Source organism: Crocodylus porosus, unplaced genomic scaffold (assembly GCF_001723895.1).
Source record: "Crocodylus porosus isolate Cpor-Errol unplaced genomic scaffold, CroPor_comp1, whole genome shotgun sequence".
Taxonomy (NCBI): Eukaryota; Metazoa; Chordata; order Crocodylia; family Crocodylidae; genus Crocodylus; species Crocodylus porosus.
Genome location: NW_017728886.1, coordinates 101,708,190 through 101,720,730, shown reverse-complemented (window position 1 = coordinate 101,720,730; position 12,541 = coordinate 101,708,190). Strand labels below are relative to the sequence as shown.

At 47.7% G+C, this 12,541-nt stretch overlaps 1 protein-coding gene across 3 annotated transcripts in view; it reads right to left on the bottom strand.

The window, feature by feature from the left end:
• The window catches only part of INVS (inversin), a 220,282-nt gene that overhangs the window by 165,062 nt on the left and 42,679 nt on the right, over positions 1-12,541 (bottom strand). For all 3 annotated transcript variants that reach the window (XM_019539887.1, XM_019539867.1, XM_019539876.1), the window contains one exon: positions 5,467-5,633. In XM_019539887.1, coding sequence (XP_019395432.1) covers positions 5,467-5,633 — 167 coding nt within the window. The remainder of the gene's footprint in view (positions 1-5,466; positions 5,634-12,541) is intronic.

Genomic DNA, 12,541 nt, shown 5'->3' with positions numbered 1-12,541 from the left:
GTCATTTGAGCCCAGTTTTTCTCCTGCCCAGGCAGGGGGTCGGACTTGAAGATCTACAAGGTCCCTTCCAACCCTACTTATATGATTCTATGAGTCAAGAGGAGAAACAGTGGGGCTCAACCTAGGGCCTAGTCTCTGAGGAGTGGAGCAGTAGGGCTCCCTTTGCAAAAGATCAAGCATGAAGAGTGAGGGCCTTGTCAGACCTTATGTTGTAAGCTGAACAAATGTTTATTGGCTTAGTCTTGTTTGGTTTAGTGGAGTAGTCACATGTAAAGATAAAAAACCCTTCTCTGACTGTCCCTGACCTGCACAGCTGTGACCTGCCACTAGAGGCTTTGTGAGCAGGGTTGGGCCTAGGGGCTAGGGGAAGGACAGGCTCACTGCTTCTGCCAGGCAGAGCAAATACTGCAGCCCCGGAGTGCCTGACAATCACTTTTTTAACAACTCAGAAATGTTTGATAAATGGAAAAATAATGAATTCAGTTTCCTTTTGCATTCTCTAATCTGTCAGTCTTCAACCAGCAGCCTTACTTATCAAGAGCGGAGTGAGGATGGCCTACTATTAGATAAATAATCATGTTAGAATCATAGAAAATTCAGGTTGGAAGGGACCTCAGGAGGTCATCTAGTTCAACCCCCTGCTCAAAGCAGGACCATTCTCAACTATATCATTCGAGTCAAGACTTTGTCTAGCCAAGTCTTAAAAACCTCCCCCTCTTCCATACTTGCCATGTGCATGGAGTAGGGGGGCACTGCTGGCCTTGCTCCGCCCTCCCCGTTGTGTCCTGACCCTGCTCCCCCCTGCGCCACCACTGCCACCTCCAAGGAGCCTGGCCTCACCCCCCACTCCTATTCCATCTGCTTCGTTGCCACCTCCAGGAAGCAGGGCAGGGGAGCACGTCCAGGGAGCAGGGCAGCTGTGCTGGCCTTGCCCTCCCCTGTTCTGTCCCTTGTATCCCCACCATCATGGTGGTGCTCCGCCACACTGCCACCTCCTGTCTGAACACTGTCTGCACACTTCGACTGGTTGTTTCTGTCAGCCAATCAGAGTGCAAATAAAGTGTTATGGACAGACAGATAGGCAGACAGACAGACTGTTGCTTTAATAATATTAGAATAATAGAGGAAATAAATATGATCCCTCGCAGTCTGTGAAAATAATGCTTTTATCTTTTTTAGTTCTGGAGTATACTGCAAAAGGCTAAAAATTTCAATTGCAATTTAACTGGCCAAAGATAAGTATTCATCTGTGAAAACCAGTACTTTCCACAGTGCCAAGATATTTTGGCATATCTGCAAAACAGTGCAAGAATAACAGATATTTGAAAGAATAATTAACTTTTTCAATATGATTATGCCTGTCACTACAATCCAGATTTCATGGGTTATCCAACAGATTTTATTTTCTTTCAATGTTTCTCTTGCACTAAGGTTAATCTTATAAAATCATATTGCTACTTAAAACTGAACACATAAAGGCATATACAGTAGCAATTTAACTTCTCTATTGAATGAGACTGAATTCACGTCATTTGGAAAGGTAACAAATACAAAGAAATTTTAGTACAAGTTGTTAAAGAGGGAACACTTCACTTTATGTATGCTAGTAAGCTTCAGGTAATATGTTAGCCCAAAACTATGCTAGTAAACTTCAGGTAATATTCAGGTAGTATTAATAATAACCCTTTTCTTTGATCTGAATAAATGTTGCATTTAATGCAAGAAAAAGAAGCTGCAAGATCAACAGTAAAAAAAATCCAGCAGCAGGTGGCTCAGGCACCATAGAGATGCAGTTGAGGTGCAAAGGAATGGGGCAGAGGAACAAGACAGGGTGAAATGGCACTAGTGAAGTTTCCTGCCACCCAGCCAAAGTGCTGTGCAGATGAAGACCAGAACCTCTCTGGTCTTAATCCAATGGCTCCACAGAATGGATCTTGCCCATGGACCATAGGTTACTGACCCCTGGTCTATACAGTCAACTCATGCTCCAGGCCAGATCTGGACTGTGGGACTCCTCAAGAACTAGATCAAGCTCAGGGCAAGTGGCTCTGATTCCAGCATTGGGCATGTGGTGGCACTAGCCACTCAGACCCAGAGCATGTGACAATAGTGGCTCCAGCTTCAGCATCTGTTGGCAGCAGCTCTGTTCGGCGCACAGGTGCTAGCTGCAGCATAGGGAATGATTAGGTCAGCAGTGGAATAAATGGCACTCAGGCTAAATTGCCACTTGCCACAGTGGTGGCAACAAGCAAAATGGCAACTGTAGTTATATCAGTCCCTGCTTGCCATCCTGCTGCAATGACCCCAACAAGGCCTAGGGGCCCTGGATTCTGCTGCAGGCCAGTCCTCCTTGCATTGACTTTTAAGGCTTCATTACCACTCATTATAAAAGACAAAAGTAAGAGATCTACAGAATATTAGGTCACATTCTTCACCAGTGGAACTTGTAAGTCATTTGACTCAGTAAATGAACATTTTGATTTGGTATTTCATTGAGATGTATTAACACAGACTCCACATTCAGTAAGGGACTGAATGAGGTAACCAGTTACACATGCACAACTTAGTTAAAACATTTATCTTTTCAAGCATAAACATTATTCTTCCATAAGGAGTCAGACCCTGCAACAATTCACACTACAAACTTCAGTTGAATTCTCTGTAGCCCTTTCTAAAACAAATGTGTCTGTGTATATTCACACACATCTGCATAAAATGTTGGAAATTAATGAAAAGGTAAAAATGAAGTAAATGGTTAGTTATACTACATTACTTACACCACATGTATCAGTTAATCTGATTAAAGTATAATTAAATTCTCAAATATAATCTAAATTTAAGATAATATTTATTAAAGACAAATATAAAGAGAATGCTGGCTTGCTTTGTATCTCATCAGCTGTTTTTTATACCATTAGCATGAATACTATTGCCGCCCTTTGTAACAATTGCTAGGTCCTCTGTATACCTAGTCAGTGCAACTGCACTTGATTTGTGCTCACTGGCCAGATGACTCTTACCTTGACTCCTCTTATTCTTACAAGATATTGAGCTATTAATGCCCAGAGTACATGTTATTGTTGTATATTTTTACAACCTCATTGCTGGAAATACTACCAATAAAGTGTAAACCAGTAAATATAAAAGCAACAGGAAGCAGAAGGAACAACAGACTCACAAAGACCTTCCTAAGAAATTCCTAAGAAAGTACTGAAGTTTCCCTTCCCTTCCAACCCTGACATTACTTGTGTACTTCACCTTTTAAGAACTTCTCAGAATTGCTATTGACATTGACAATTAACTATGGTATGGTCCTTTATCTACTGTGGCCACCTATAAGTTTATCGGGGTGCTCAGCAGGATCTGGGAGAATTTCCGTTCACCAGAGCGCCCCAAGGGATGACAAAGTCAAGTGGTCACAAACTCCGCCATGATCGGTTCAGGCTGGACATAAGGAAGAACTTCTTTACTGTCAGAGCCCCCAAGGTCTGGAATAGACTGCTGCCAAACATGGTTCAAGCACCTACTTTGAACGCCTTCAAGAGAGTTTGGATGTTTATCTTGCTGGGATCCTATGATCCCTGCTGACTTCCTGCCCCTGGGGCAGGGGGCTGGACTCGATGATCTTCTGAGGTCCCTTCCAGCTCTAATGTCTATGAAATGAAATACTGAAATCAATGGCAATATTCTAAGTAATATTGACAACTATACTATCCAGACTTGAGTGAAAACTTTGCTGAATTGATGACTGAAAAGGAGAGAATTGCTTTGTGCGTACCACTTTAAGAGGCTTGGGCAGGCAACTTAAAAGTGGTCACATGACCATTAGAGGGATCCTGGATTGGAGGATGGGGCTGAGCAGCCTCAGTATAAACTCAGGCCCTCAAAGATGAGCTGGCGGTTGCTGGAGGGAGCCAGAGGATAACATTGCCAGGCCAGAACTGCTGCTCCCAGAACACCTGGAGCTTAAAGGTAGGAACTATGGAGATAGAGGCAGTTCCTGGTCCTGGGGCATGACCTGAAACTAAACTCTACTGGGGAGGATGGTGTGCTGGGGCTACCTGTGGCAGGGCAGACTCCAGGAAATGGTACGCCAATGCCTCCCTAATGAAAGGTGAATATGGGGCACTGGAAAGCTTCAGCCCCTGCTACCTTGTGGGTGATGTGGGGGCAGGGGAGGGAAGGCTAGAGGAGCACACCCCAACCGAAAAGCATAGGGCCAAGGCCCACAGAGTGGAGCTTGAGGCCCATGGGGTGTAGTGGCCCTAGTGAGACCCCAGTAGGTGGAGTGAAAGCTGTATGCCACGTAGAGTTGGGTCCGTGGGGGGCCTGAAGGATTGCACATAGGCTGGCGAGAGTAGAGGCCCAGTAAGGGGCAGAGAGTGGGTCAGTCCAGTAGGGTGAACAGTGGGCTCAGGAGGGTTCCAAAGAGTAACTATGTGGGTCACAAGCTCATGGAGTGAGAACTATGTTTGGAGGGATCCAAGAAGGTGGAACTGTATGGGAGAGAGGACTAGATGCTCAAAACCGAGCCAGAAAAACCTCGACTGGTCTATGCTGGGGCCAGGACCAGAACAGTCAAAGGGTAAGGACGCTCACCACGAGGAATGGCCAGAAGCTAGAGGCCTGGAGTTCTGTCTGGCCTAGAAGCAAGGCCAGGGCCTATGAGGCCAAAGGTCCCAGGGTGGGCCAATGTCAAGAGGTAAGGAGGTCTAGGGAGTTTTGAAACCCAGAATGAGGGTGGAGGTTAGGCTGCCTGAGTAGGAGGTATCTAGGTTGGTTCCAAATGTCAGGCAGACACATAGTGGGGCCTAGAGTGGGCCTGGAGCCATACAGTGATGCCATCTGCAAGCCATGAGACATGGTATAAGGGGAGGTTCAGAGCCATGTATTACACCCTTGGTATTGGGCATTAAATGGTTAGCCTCCTGTCTTGTAAACATCCATTTCAGTTATATCAAAGGCATGGTAGGTGAACCAGGTGGGTGGACTGACCTAGACAGGTGGGTGGACCAATGAGTTGACTGGCCATGAGGTGGCCCCCTATTACAATGACTTCTAGTTAAAGCATTCTCACCCCCATTTTGAAGCATGGGGACACTGAATATATGAGATGCTGAGGTTGCTGGAACATGCTAATTAACTTGCTTCAGCAGACTCAATTAATCGAGTTTGCTCCAACACCCTGTAATTACAGCACTTTCGAGCAGACGTTCCACATGTCTACAAGCACCCAGTATGTTTATACTAAAAATGCATGGCACAAAAGAAGAAGTTCACTTTAGCTCTAACCACATTCTTAGAAAGGTTTTCCAAATACGTATAGAATTATTAGCCTACAAATACTAGAGCCCTTTCAAAATACTGCAAATTATTTACTTATTACCTCAGTATAAAATTTTCTTAAAATGAATGCCAGGTGCAAATTTAGCCAAACATCAGATACATGAGAATGTATTTAATTACCTTTTGTGCAGCAAGATGAAGAGCAGTTCTCTGGCTACGATCAGATTTATTAACATCTGCTCCTGCCTTCAGCAAGGCCTCAGCACAATCCACTCTGTCAGCCAGCACACAGTACATGAGTGGTGTTCTCCCAAACTGGTCCTCTTTATTTTTCAGATCAAGGTTTCCTTTAATGATAATAAATAATTATTAAAGTTTGTCTTCTAAACTTACAATTACATTGCCTTACAATACAATGTAACAATATAATGCTTCAATAACATAAAATGTTTCTATGAATTTGAGAAACCACAGAATCTGTGCAGACAAAACAAACTTTGATCATATGATATTGCTTTACAATAAGTACGTTTAAAATTAAAATAAAAGAAATACAAGTCTTGAAACAAATAGTCAAAATTACAGAGAACACAATGAAAAAAATCAGGCTCTATTTTCTATCCTGACAGGGGGCTGTCTAGAGGCCAGTCTCATTGTCAGCCACTTGACTTGCCTCCCACGCCTTTGTTGGAATTAGTTGTTTGTAGGTGGGAGGCTGCCCATTTATTGCCCTGACACCAAGGGTGTAATACTGTGAACCATCCCTCCACCGTGTCCCATACCTCGCAGATAGCATTCATATCCACTATAACTCCCCTAGCTCCTTAGCTGGGCCATACTCGGCCTCTCCCCCAACTTGGCCTCAGGCATCCTCAAGCATACCTTGGGCACATGCCCCCGACTGGGGCCTCTACTCTGCCATCTCACTGGAGCCTCTACTTCCAGTCGGCCTACGCGCAGCCCTTCAGGCCCCTAAAGACGCTACTCTATATGGCCTCCGGCTGCCACTACTTCCCATCAGCCTATGTGCAGGTCTTCAGGGCTGCGCAGACCCTACTCCGGCTCTCTCTCCCTCACTGGGCTGAACTAAGCCTCTAGCCCCTCTCTGGGCTCCTTGGCCTTATGCCCATTGGGCCTCAGCTGTCTGTCAACGTGCCTGGACTGAACCTGAAGCCCCATTCAATGGGCCTGGGCCCTGTGTTTTTCTGACAGGGTGTGCTCCCCTAGATTTTCCCTTCCATGAGGTATCCACAAGGCAATTGGGGCTGAGGCTTTCTGGTACCCCATACTCACCTTTCACTAGGGAGGTACGGGTGTGGTATTTTCTGGAGACTGCCCCACCACAGGCAGACCTACCACACCATCCAACCCCAGCAGGGTGTACTTTCAGGTCGCGACCCAGGTCCAGGAACCTCCTCCATCCCTATAGCTCCTATCCTGACCTTCAGGTGTTTGGGGAGGTACAGACTGCAGGCTGAAAGATGTTGCTGTTCTGGTTCCCTAGGTGTAACTGCCAGCTCTGCACCTAGGGTCTGGGCTTATACTGAGGCTGCCCAGCCCTCCTCCAATCTGGTGGCCCCACTGTGGTCATGTGACTGTCTAATTGGGCTTAAGCACACCTGCCAGCTACATCCTGCTCAAGCCTCTTAAAGTGGCAGGCGCCAAAGGTGCCCTACTACACTGTCCTATTCATAAAAACTAGACTCAATTTTTAAAATGCAGATGATCAGTTGCTTAGCAATTCACTTAAATAAAGGACAAGAAAATATACACAAGGACCAGCAACTGTAATATTCACTACAGAATCTATTCCCTGCAGCAGAATTGTCCATTAGAAGATGACTGTTCATTAAAAAAATATATATTGTAGACATTTTGGTTGTAAAGAAAATTTAAAAAACATTAACTGAAAGTAAACTAAAACTAAACATGTCTTCCTTATTCTGTAAACATACCATGTGAAACAATTGCCATCATGGTCTTGGTGTTTTTTACTATGGGGTGGTATTCCAAGAAGAAGGAATGGTGGCAGTAGATGGAGTCCACCTGATGAAGTTGGGGAAGAGTGTCTTCATATACATGCTAGCTAACTTACAAAGGAAGGCTTTAAACTAGGTTCAATGGAGGACAGAGACAAAAGCCAATAGAGAACTAAAGAGGTAAGGTGATCCAGATAAAGACCAAGAAAGAGGAGACAATATAGGGAGCCTCAACAGTGTTCTCTGAGGTAAATTAGCAAGATAATAAACAAATCAGCTAGAGACGGGGATGTCATACTTCTTTGGTCCTGTGGATTAAAGGAGTGGCACGGGGTTGGTCCATGGGCCAGATCTGGCCCATGGCACCCTCTTCTCCCATCTCTCTGGACTGCATGCCGGATCCAAAGCCTGTGGGTGCCATGTGCAGCATGGATCCCAGACCAACTGGAGTGAGCACCGTGTGCAGCGCTACCGGAAGTCAGGGAGTGGGGAGGGGGGAGGGGGAACTGCATGCCGCATGGATCCCAGTCTGGCTGGGCCCTGTGTGCACAGCCAGTTTAGTGCACACCAGGCAGCATGTGTGTCAATTCAGACCCAGAGGAAGAACCAGGGGCCAGATGATGGAGTTTCATGGGCCAAATCTTGGGACACGCCTAGTTTAAGAAGTTTATAAGTTAATGAGAAGCATAAAGAAAAAGCAGAAAGAATGAGAAACCCTAGTACAATCATAGCAGTGTGATCTAATTGGGATAACTGAGACAATCAGGGGATCAGGGGTTGTCAACTGGGGGGTACACGTACCCCCTGGCATACTTGAGAAGGCCCTGAGACAGGGGTGGGCAAAATGTGGCCCATGGGGCATATGCGGCCTGTTAGGCCATTCTATCTGGCCCATGCGGCCCCTAAAAATTTAGAAAATTAATATTTATCTGCCCCTGGCTGCCTGTCATGCAGCCCTCAATGGCTTGCCAAAACTCAGTAAGCAGTCCCCCACACAAAATAAATGCCTGCCCCTGCCCTAGGAGGTACACATGAGTGGGCAGGGATGAAGTGCTGCCACACACTATCCTGCGCTGCCACACAGACACTGCCTACCTGGCTGGACACGGGGGAAGCTCTCAGGCAGCAGCTGCCACTCCGCACTCAGCCGTTCACCACACCCCACTCCACTCTGTGTCTGGCTGCGCACCCCATCCCACCCACTGCATGTCCAGCCACGTGCCACCCCTCCCCCCCGCTCTGCATCTGTCAGCCAGGGGTACACTGCTCCATGTCCGGGTGCCTGAGGTACACTGATCCAAAAAGGTTGAAAAACCCTGCCATGGATGGTATAACTTTTTGAGGAAGGACAGGCAACAGAAAAAAGAGGTAGCATTACCACTGAGTATCAAATGACCCAAGTATCTCTTATCCCAATGTTTAAATTGACTCTCCATCTGACAATATCTACAGTTAAATTATATGTCATCAGTATAAGAACATGTAATACAGTAAAAATTTTGGATTTGGAAGCAAGATAAAATAAATACTATTTTGAGTAAGAATAATTTCCCAATAAATACCCTATTTCTTGTATCATCCAGTTTAATAACTTAGCCAAAAATTTTAAAAAATAATGTTCTAGAAATTGCTGAAGAATAGTGGCAGCATAGAATTTGTTCTGACCCAGGAAAATGTTAGGGAGGCACTGTTACTCTAAAAGTCAAATTCCTTCCAGCTTGATCCAGAGATGAATATTACACCTTTTTTGGAAGGACCCACATATTCTGTTCATCATACTTAATCAACTCTGCTGGCCATCTTGTTTTGAATAGAGAAAGAAAGAAAACTAGAGCCTGGTTTCAATTCATTTCTTCAAATAACGGAAAAAATTGCTAAAAATGCAGCCCTTGTAGTTCCTTCTCCTGCATCCAAATACTAGAATCCATTCATAATTAATATGGCCATGCCAGGGGACTCCCCAAATAAGCTGTAGATTCTTCTGCATTGGAGGTGTTCACAAATAGGCTGGATACACATTTGTCCGGGATAGAATAGAAACATCAAATTTTGTACAGGGGGGAGGACCAGATGACCCCTGAAATCACTTCCAATTCTATAACTGCATGACTCTTTCAGCTATGACTTTCTATAATTCACTAATATCCTTGGTTTTTCTACCCTTCTTAAACTGAGCCTACATTTGTGCATTTACAACTTTCACATGCATGAATATTGGCCATTTAAAGCTCTGGCTAAAGCAGCTGGCTCTGAATTTTGGCTCAGAGAGGGAGAGAGACTAACATTTAGATGTAAATAATGAAAAAATAGCTACAAAAGAGTTTTATTTTGTTAGGGACTGGGGCATGAGTGGTCTGGCCTACTGGTTAGGCACCTGAAGAACAGGCGCAGTCCAAGTTGGTTTCCCAGGAGGGGGGATGGAAGGATCCATTGCCAGAACTGGAACTGGGAGCTATAGCTGAAGTCATGATAGGCTGGGGTCAAAAGCTGGAGCCAGAGATAGAGTAAGCCATGGGTTAACCAGGATCAGAGACCAGAGGTTGAACTAGAGGTTGAACCAGAATCATAGGGGTGCACTGATAAAAGATTTTTTGGGTTGATACTGATGACCAATTATTAACCAGCCCTATTGGCTGATACTGATCCAATTGCCAATATGCAGCCCAGCAGCTTGGAGAACAGTTTCCAGCTAGTAAGTTTGTTGGGGGAAGGGACATAGAGGAGAGAAGAGGTGGGGGGGCATATCGAGCCCCCTGCAGTGAGAAGAGACTGGGGCCGGGGTAGGGACAGGCACTGCTCAGCTGGGGCGGAGGGGAGGCGGCTCCCACCACTGTGTGTACCTCAGGGGAGATGGGGGGGCATATGCCCTCCAAATTTGTGCAGGAGGCTCGGGCAGACCGCCTGCTGTGGGCTCAGGGCTAGGGGTTGTGCCAGTCTCTTCCCAGCAGTGGGGCCAGGCCAAGGCTGTGCTTGAGCTGGGCAGTAGTGGTGCTAGGAGGGAGGCCTATGGGGGAGCTACAGCCACTCTAAAATTCTCTGTAGCCTCCCCATAGCCTCTCTTCCCAGTGCTGCCACCTGCCCTGAGTGCAGCCCTGGCTCCAACTGCATAGCAGGCAGTCCACCTTCACCCCACACACATGCCCCCCATGCTTTTCCCAAGGGTGCATGCAGCAGCGGGAGCCACCCCACTTCCTCGCCCCCTTGGCTGAGCCGTCCATGGCTCCACCCTGCACTCTCTCCCTCACCATGGATGCCTCAATGTAAGTTACTGTAAGTTACTTTCAGCTGGTCCTGCTCCCGAAGACACATGGGGTAAGGCCCATTGTGCCCCTGGGAGCCAAAGACCTGGACCCAGACTCCACAGATCCCTCAGTGTGGATCCAGGAGGTACATGTACCAGGGCCAGATGAGAGTGTGTGAGTGCAGGCCGGGGTGCTCAGAGGGTGCTTCATGAGAGAGTGTGTGTGGGTGTGTGCATGTGTGTGGGGCCATGCTGGGCTGGACATGCTGGCTGAGAGGAGCCCGGGAGAGGAACACGCCTTTCCTCCCGGGTCCCTACATAGCTGAGCCCTCCAGGGAGCCCCACAACAAGAGCTGTACGAACAGAGCATACAAACAGGCATGGCTCTACTTGGGCGCAGCAGTTTGTGTGGGAGTTTGAGTGGACTGCACACAAAAGGTGACCAGAGGGCCAGTCCGGGTGAGAAGCCTGAGGCCAGAGGCCTGAAGAGGAGCTGTTTGGACCAGGCAGGGGCGTAAACTCGCTCTCAACCATGGTGGGGATTCATTGTGGCCGCAGGCATCCTGGCACCACTGAGATTCCCACCCAAGCACAGCCCATGGCCCTACCCCTCACCCAGGTGGAGCCCCTGGGAGGGGCTACTTGGTATGGCTGCTGGCAGCTGGGCATAGGGCCACCCCCACTTGTGGGGTGTGCTCCCTAGTGGAGTCTCTGGAGGGCCGGATGAGGGAGGTTGAGGAGAAGGTACATCAACAGGGCCCACAAAGACTTCATCGATGGCTACTGCCAGGGCCTTCTCCAGAAGGAAGAAGAGATGTGCAGAGATGGTGGCCAGTAAGGAGGTTGTCCACAAAGACCCACCTGGAGCTACCTGGAAGACAGTCACTACACACTCCAGGAAATGCAGGGCCATGGCTGCTTCTCCCCTGGCCCTGAACAACAGGTACACTCCCCTCCCCATGCATGAGGAAACTCTGATGGTGTCACTGGAGAAGAAGGAAGGTAAGAACCATGCTGCCACCCCCAGGAGGAGGTTCAAGGTGGTGGTGGTGGGGGACTCCATCCTTTGGGGCACTGAGGGACCCATCTGCCATTTGGATCCCCTAGCCCACGAGGTCTGCTGCCTCCCTGGGGCTCATATCTGAGAAGTTGCGGAGAGGATTGCCAGGCTTGTCCAGCCCACCAACTACTACCCCATGTTCCTCATCCATGTGGCAACAAATAACATGGGCAGGAGTAATCCAGACTGGGTCATAAGTGACTACAGGGCTCTGGGAGTTGGGCTCAAGGGGTCAGGGTCTCAGGTAGTCTTTTCCTTTTCCTCATGTAGTTTGTGCTCCCTGTTGCAGGCCACAGTCCTAGGAGGGAAGGATGCATCGAAGAAGTAAACTGACGTCTCCGATGATGGTGCCACCAAGAGGGCTTTGGTTTCCTTGACAACAATGTGCACTTCAGGGAGAGAGGACTCCTGGGAAGAGATGGCATCCACCTCACATGGAGAGGTAAGTCTCTGTTCTCGGCCAGGATGGCCGATCTTCTTGATAGGGCTTTAAACTAAGATTGCTGGGGGATGGGGAAACACTGACTGGAGCATGCCCGGGGACATACAAGGAAGCTCCATAGTTAGGAACACCAGGAGGGACACTCTTCTGGAACCTGAGGGAATAGTTCTCCTTCAGTGTGACAGGAAGTTGAGGGCCTCAGTAAGAGGACTCAGGTGCCTGTACACTAATGCCAGGAGCGTGGGGAACAAGCAGGAGGAACTAGCTCTCCTGCTCTCCGGTGGCCTTTATGATCTAGTATGACCTAGTAGGGATTACAGAGACCTGGTGGGACTCCTCACATGATTGGAGCATAGCCATAAAAGGCTATGCCCTGTATAGAAGAGACCAAGTAGGGAAAGAAGGTGGAGGTGTAGCTCTGTATATGAAGGAGCAATACACCTCCTTGAAGGCTGACATCGGCTCCAAAGAAGAACAGCTTGAAACCCCCTTGGTCAAGTTGCGGGGGGGTGGGGGGGGAATAGAGGCTGGAA